General features: G+C 38.2%; 1 protein-coding gene across 1 annotated transcript; it reads right to left on the reverse strand.

Annotated features, from left to right (window-relative positions):
• Window positions 1-1,246: 1,246 nt before the first annotated feature.
• LOC120003573 lies at window positions 1,247-1,903 on the reverse strand. The gene has a single exon (XM_038852592.1). It carries the CDS (start codon window positions 1,901-1,903, stop codon window positions 1,247-1,249), a length of 657 nt encoding a protein of 218 aa, XP_038708520.1.
• Between the last annotated feature and the right edge of the window lie 6,400 nt (window positions 1,904-8,303).

The following is an 8,303-nucleotide window of genomic DNA, read 5'->3' on the forward strand; positions in this document are numbered from 1 at the left end:
ACCCAATCACCTCATGGCTAACTGAAACCAACAATGTTGCTCGCCTACTCAATGCATCAACTACACGATTAAGAGCTCCGTATTTGTGCTTGATAACAAATGGGAACTTCTGCAAAAATGCAGTCCATCTATTATGTCTACTCTCCACCTACTTCTGACTATTAATGAACTTCAAAGCTTGATGGTCCATATATAAAACAAACTCAACCTGCATCAAATAAGGCTCTCAATGCTTCAATGCCCGCACCACAGAATAGAACTCGTGGTCATAAGTGCTCCATTTCATCCTGCCATTACTCAACTTCTCACTAAAAAAAGCAATTGATCTACCACCCTGAGAAAGAACAACTCCAATTCCTGTACCACTTGCATCACACTCCACATCAAATGGCTTCTCAAAGTTAGGCAAGGCTAATATTGGTGCAGTACACAATTTCTCCTTGATTAAGGCAAAAGCCTTTTCAGCCTCATTTCCCCAATTAAACCTGCCTTTCTTCAAGCACTTCGTAATAGGGCTAGTAATAGTGCTGAAATTTAGGATAAACCTCTTATAAAATGTAGCAAGTCCATGAAAATTGCGGACCTCACTAACATTTTTAGGAGCTGCCCACTTTCTAATTGCCTTGACCTAGTCTTCATCCACATGAACACCTTCTGAACTGATCAAAAATCCAAGAAAGATCAACTCGTCTGTCATAAAACTACACTTTTTCAAGTTCACAAATAGTTTGTTTTCTTGCAACATTGCCAAGACAGCCCACAAATGCAGCAAGTGCTCCTCTTTTGTCTTGCTATAAATCAGTATATCATCAAAAGTAAACAACCAAAAACTTAGTCACAAAAGGCCTCAATACCCGATTCATAACACGCACGAATATGCTAGGAGCATTGGAAAAACCAAATGACATAACCATCCACTCAAACAAGCCATCCCGAGTTTTGAAAGCTGTCTTCCACTCATCTCCCTTATGAATGCGAATCTGGTGGTAGCCACTACGAAGATCAATTTTCAAAAACACCTTTGAATCCCATAATTGATCAAGCATATCATCCAATCATGAAATAGAAAAACGATACTTAATTGTGATCCGACTAATGGCATGATTATCCACACACATCCTCCAGCTACCATCTTTCTTAAGCACCAATAATACTGGAACAACACAAGGACTCATGCTCTACCTAATAAATCCCTTCCGCAGCAAATCCTCAACCTTTTCCCTTAGAATATCATTCTCCTTATGACTCAATATATAGTGAGGCAGATTAGCCCCAAGAATAAAATCAATCTAGTGCTAAATTCCCTCATTGGTGGAAGGCTATCTGGTAAATCATCTGAAAACAGATCACCAAACTCAGCTAACAGTGGCTGGATTGCCTCTAGACACTCTGCATACTCCTCCTCATTCTCTGACTGACTCACAACCAATGCCTTCACCACTAAGGCATGCATTTCTCCCACATTCTTATACTCTACAGCAATGTCATGTTCAGAACAAGTAATAGTCAGAAAAGAACTCCCTTCCACCTTAGCAGCCTTAGGTAATGGAATAGAACGCCCCTTGGAAGGAATTATCGCCACTTTATGATCACCCCATTTAAACAGACAAATATTATCCCTTCTCTTGTAAGTCATATCCATATCAGACTGCCAAGGCCTACCTAAAAGCACATGACTAGCATCCATATCTATAACATCACATAAAACCTCATCACGATATTGCTTGCCAATAGAAAGAATAATGTGACACACCTCTTCTACCTTCACTGTAGGACCCTTCTGAATCCACCCAATAGCATAAGGATGGGGATGCTTCCATGTAGGCAATTTCAGATGCTCTACTAGCTTCATGGACACAAAATTCTCATAATTGTCACTATCAATAAGAAGGTCACACACCATCTAGTTAATGGTGCAATGCGATCTAAAAATACTATGACGCTGCGAGGTATCCTCCTATTTGAGTGATAACAGAATCCTCTGCACCACACAGTTTACTCGCTCACCTTCCTCCTCAGCAAACTCAGCACCCTCATACTTTTCATCCACACCAGCCCCCTCCTTATCCTCATCTTCTTCATACTTTGCTACATTAACTGGCCTCCTATCAAAACACTCATTTGACTTATGCCCTGGTTTGTTACACCGATAGCACTTAATTGGGGCTGCCTTTATATAAGGGTTTGGATTAGGATTAGTATTTTTGGCTCCACCTTGAACCCTGCTACTATCTCCTTCTGCAGCCTGAGTTCTCTATGTTGTAGGCACTGTATTACGTTTAGTCACCGATGTTGGACTAGCCGCTGGTGCTTGTGAGCTAGTTCCCTTATAGGAAGAGTAAGAGGACTCTGTAATACTGCACCTCTGGTTCATATTCCCCATGGTTTCTCTATCAACTCAACCATCAAGACTAGGTTAAAAACCTCATCAATAGTCTATATAACTTGCAGCCCAATCTTCTCTCTCAAAGATGGCCTTAACCCATTTAAATATCTAGCTACCCTTTGCATCTCAGATTCAACCAAATTGTTGCACGCAGACAACCTATTAAATTCAGCATTATATTCAAAACATTTTGTTACCTTGATAGCAATTCTAGTAGAGTTGAAGCAAGTACTGTTCATAATTTGGTGGTAAGAACCTGGCCATCATTAGTTGCTTCATCTTCCTCCAAACCCTAACAACAGCCTTCCCTTGCCTCCTCTTATTAATCTGCAATTGATCCCACCAAACAGCTACACTTCCCTTCAATCGAAACGCCACCAACTTCACCATTTGTTCCTCAAGAACCTCCATCATATCAAAGAACCTCTCCACTTCAGAGATCCACTCCAGAAACTCCTCAATCGGCATATTCCCATTGAAGGTAGGAATATCCACTTTAAGCCTATATTCCTCGAAAGGCCTTTATTGTCTAGCAGCTTGGTAGCCAGCATAACCCTCAAAATCTTCACCATCTTCCAAATCTGAATCATCTGGTAAGGGCTATTGATACTGCTAAATAGGAACACGACCACCACGGACAGGTCTGGCTACTGGTTCTACTAGAGGCTCCTCCTCAGTAGGAGCATCACGGTCATCATGTCCAGGTTGCACAAGATGTGCGAGTTGGACCTAAATCATGAATCTGTGAAGCATATCAAGCAACTCCTCCATCTATTTTCGTTGAGCCTCAATCGCCGCCCAAATAGCATTGATCCCGCGCTCTCTAGCAGCTTGATTCTGACCTCTTCCTTCATTGTTAGCCATAGATCCAAGGCAAACTCCTAAGCTCCGATACCAACTAATGTAGGTAGATCAATAAAGGAAAAGAAAATCGTCAATCAAACCAACGTTTGATGTAAGAACACACTGGAATCCACCAGAAATTGAGAGAAACTCTTCAGGGTTTTCATATATTTGAAGTAAAACACCAAAATGTAAAAAGTTACAAAAACACCCCTAAAACAGAAAACAATCGATTTGAAGCCTTAAGCGATGGAATTTTGCAAAACTATGGTGGGGCTAGGGGTGAAAATGTCAATAATCTAACAATTGAATTTGAGTTTTTGGGTTCGATTGAAGAGTACCAACAAAATAGAGTGTTGGTGTGAAGTGAAAGGATTAGGTTTGTGTATCGAACCACTCCCATTTATGCAAGATTTCAACATGAATTACAAAGAACTGAAATGGTGAATAAGAAAGATTTCCTTCTTGGAATACTTCTATTAGGCTTGATCTTTATTCTACTTTTCCACCGGACCACACTCTTGACCTCCGATCGAGCTACGAGCACGAGTAGGTAGGTGGCTAAGGGGGAGGGGTGGCAGCACTGGAAAGGACGGGGGGACCCTTCTTTTTGTTTCGGGCCAGATGAGATGATGATTGGTGGGTCAGGTCCAAGCCCATCCTTCAGGAAATATTAGATGACATAATACCCGTAATACTACACCAAGGGGTTACCATTATTTGAGAAGGAATTCATGAGTGACTGACCATACCATGGAGCTAGTCTACTGTTAAACGATGTACATCTCTTCCTCACAGCCCCTGGTTCGGTTCAAAACGCGGTTTCGCTTCAGCCGGTCAAATTTCATCGAAAACGGACAACATTTGTAAATTTTCCAATTCTACAGCCACACCCTCAAAAATGATTTCTACTAGCTGGTAAAAGTGGTAATTAACTCCAACTTTCTGTTTGTCTTAAATCAGCTCCAAATTAACCCAAATCAACTTCAAAACAACTCAAAATCAGCTCCTATATCACTCATTCAGTCTCTGCCCAATCATCTAAATGACCTCATTATACCACATAGCATATAGACATTTTTTATATCTAACACTTGCTGAAATCGTAAAAATCCACATCACAAAGACTAAGATCAACAAAGACCCAATTAGCTTTCATGAACAGAAAAGGGATCTTGTGTATCAATCTAGGTTTTCTTTCTTTTGAGGAAAGAAAATAGAAAACCCAACTTGTAAATAAACCCCAAAATCCATCTATACAGATCCTATGTATGAATCACAGATTTTCATTATTTTGAGGATAGAAAATAGAAACTAAAAGCTTTCTCAACAAGTACATGCCATGGACAAATTGAAAAGACCTAAATCCAAAAACCTCTAAAAAAAATCTTCTCTTTAGCATTAATGATTGCATTGCCAGTTGGATGTTCTTCTTCAACTCTTTCCATCGGAGAATCCAAATGTCAACGGGCTATGATGTTTCACGAACAATGCTCTCGCTCTCCCAACAAAATTCCCTCTCTATAGATATGGGTTTGCTTAGATCTATGATTTTTTATTTTATTTTTTTTGAAAGCCATGTCATCTTTTACACCTCACTTTTATTTTCATGCAAAATGAGGCCATGTCAGATATTACTGTCAAAATAAAAAAATTTAACGGAAGTTTGAAAGAAAGGCTAACTTGTACCATTCTTGTAAGTACAATGACCTTTTTAATCCAAAAAAAAATTGAAGGGCTTTTTTGATCCAAAAAATAAAGTACAGGGGCTAAATTTATACTTATCCCTTATATTATGTGTATTTGTAGACGTCAAGGAGAGCTCAACGTCTCGAATGGGCTTGAGAGAAGGAGGGGAGGAAGCAATAAGAGGATGCCTATGACTGATATAAAATAATATAACTTGTGCCATTGAAGGTACACCTCTCAGGATCTGCCAGAAAAATCGGAGAATGAAAGAGAGCTAACTGATGAAACCTCTTCATTTCTACAACTGATAAACTTCTTGAATTTATTGCCTAAGGCCAGTTCTCGAGTATGCTGTTCCTCCAAGCTATATGTGCATCTTGTTCATCTGGAGCCATCTTAGTTTGTGTGGTGTAGGCTTGACATTAAGGCTTTGCTTGCATTGAAAAATAAAGAGTGGAGGGAGAGTTAAATGAGGGGAGTTATGAGATGGAGACTACCTTGACTCACGCTCACTTGAATAGAATGTAGGGTTAACTAGAGTTAAGAAATGTGAGCTACAAAAATATCTTTATTAAAATTAAAATGAGTGAAAAAATTTTATGGATGAATTAGAAAATAATAAACAAAATTTTCTCTCATCCCGCAAACCCCAAATTGAGGGGTTGCAAAATGTAGAGTTTGAGAGTTAAGTTAGGGGGAACTTCACCCCTCCTTCGCGTCACTTCACTCTTTCTCTTACTCCTCCCTCCTTAATGATTTTCACATAACTCTCCAAAATATCATTACAAAGCAAGCCCTTAGGGATTTGTGGTTCACAGTGATAAACTGCAGTGTTGGTTTGAATGCCTTAGTAGAGTTAATGATTGAAAGGTAAAAATAAAAAAACATTACTTGGAGTTGTAGCATTAATTAGATGAACATTATTTGCACCCCGTTTTTTACTAAGTACACTCCATTAATCTTCTAAAAATGCACTAGAGTGGGGTGTACTTAGTAAAAAATGGGGTGCAAATAATGTTCATTGATGTGAGATTTCGAACCACTAAAATTATAGCAATTCAAAACTCAATTTATACTCGCAATTGCACGTATCAATAGTACTATAGCTTAGCAAATACGAGTGTCAAATCCACGAGGATTGAGTATTAATATATCATAATTCCAAAATTCACTATAGACATCACCAAATAAAAAACAAAAGATTATTTATGATTGAAAATTTATGAAATTAAAAGAAAAATTATAAGAAGCATGCAAAGAACAAACAAATGGGTGAGCTAGGGTTCCGATTTCACCATCTTTATTGTGCTTAAATCCTTTAGTTGCCAATTATCAATTCCTACATATATGTCAAAGACCAAGTCCCCTGATTCATGTAGTAGTCGTGACGTCTAACTTACTACGTCTATTCTTAATTTGCAACTATCCATGGTGTCTATACTAGTTTAACAAACAAGAACACAATTGGATCTATGGCAACTTATGTAGCGATCACATGAATCCTAGCATATGACGTCTATGTCTAGGCAGTCATGGTATTAAATTGCAAGAAGCTATTCCCAATCCGAGCATGGCGTCTACTACGAATTGCATTAGAATAATTAAACCTAGATGGTAGCTAAGCATCACGGTTCAATCATCAATTAAGCACAACAATCATCACTTGACATAACATAAAGAAATCCAAAAATTGATCAAACCAATATCATTAAGCACAATCAAAGAGGCTACATCGTCCCCCTTGCAAAAGGTTTAGCTACTTGGGCGACAAAACAAAAGATAATAGAATCCATGGAAATCTAGGAAAGAAAACACAATAATGATGAAACCCAATTGCCGAAATCCCTTCTTCTTCTTTTTTCTCCCATCAACCTCCAAAGGATCTCCCTCTTTGACTTGTAATGAGGTATTTATATGTGTTTGAAACTCTTCCCAACCTCCTAGGGTTTCCTTCAATAATAAAAAGCACGTAAACGTCAAAGTAAACTCCTAAAACAAGTCAAACTTCTAATTCTTGGATTTTATTCTGTTGAACGCCTGTTGAGCGTTAGCTGCTGGCCAATATTGTGACATCTACGCTTGAGAGTGGGTTGAGCAGCTGTTGAGTGTAAGGAGCTGAAAAAGCATAAAAAATATAATTTATGCAAAATCCAATCTTATTTCGATAAACAAAACATCAATTCAACCTAAAAACACAAGCAAAAAGGTGTATAATAATATGCACATCAAATACCCCCACACTTATCTTTTTGCTCGTCCTTGAGTAAAACAACAAAGAGGGAGACTAAAATACAAACTAACTCACTGTCGCAGGAATCGCGATGGCACTTAGCATGTGACACAAGCCTTTAAACCCCTAGGTATCCCTAGTGGACGAGTCATAGTCTCGTGAGGGCTTACCAGAATGATACCTACAAACATTATACGACACCACAATGCCAAGTTATTCCACTAATAGAAACATGCAAATACAATATTTCTTTCAAATTCACACCAACAAACCAAGCATTAGGGCAACATTTTCCAATACAAACATTCATTCGTAAACTTCATTATATCCAACGTGCTTATGGAATGTGAAATAACACTTTTATAGGGATTTCAATAACAACTCAGCATGAACACAATCATAGCATATCGGAAATCATTAGCAAAAACAAGTAAGCACACTGGGTTGTTTATTTATTTATTTTGAAAGCAAACTATTTTTTTCCGTGACTTGGCATTGTGGTTGTTCATTAGCAGAAACATGTTTTACCCCCTTAAGCTTTCTAATTGACCCATGTAATGAGTTTTCAACCAATGACTCCCAGTCTAGTTGGCCTAGGGCATCATGTGTAGAGACACCCCTTCGGATCTAGTAACTCAAGCCAAAAAGGCTACGAGGCTAAGCAAGTCACGGTAGAAGTCACTCATGATCTACCTTTTTACGCGAAACTCGCTGTTTGCTAGGCAAGAGGCTCGGTTACTCAGTAGAAAACTCATGAGAAAAATCCACTTATTCTATTTTTCTTTTTTTCTATTTTTCTATTTTTGTTTTTTTTTCTCGATTTTAATCCCGGACGTGTAACTTAAGAAAACTAATGTTCCTGACATACGACAAGTGTCCAACATGAAGTGTCACCTCATACCCCATAATACAAGTGTTCAAATTATTGGATCACGCAAGATAAACAAAGTTGTAGATATAAACACTCAATTGGGCATGAGTCCTTAGCAAGATTCATTAGTGCTTCAATTAATCACAACATCATATTCATCAAATTTCATTCATGAAAATCACAAGGCATTGCAGTTTTTTTTTAATTTTACTTTTTGCAAAAAAAAAAACAAAGTTTTTTCCACCCCCACACTTGAATTATGCAATGTGCTCAGTGCATGGAAT

This window comes from Tripterygium wilfordii, chromosome 8 (genome assembly GCF_013401445.1).
Source record: "Tripterygium wilfordii isolate XIE 37 chromosome 8, ASM1340144v1, whole genome shotgun sequence".
Classification (NCBI taxonomy): Eukaryota; Viridiplantae; Streptophyta; class Magnoliopsida; order Celastrales; family Celastraceae; genus Tripterygium; species Tripterygium wilfordii.

Bases quoted from the DNA above. Each gene is read 5' to 3' on its own strand.
- LOC120003573 (XM_038852592.1), bottom strand. From the start codon at position 1,903: ATGGTGTGTGACCTTCTTATTGATAGTGACAATTATGAGAATTTTGTG.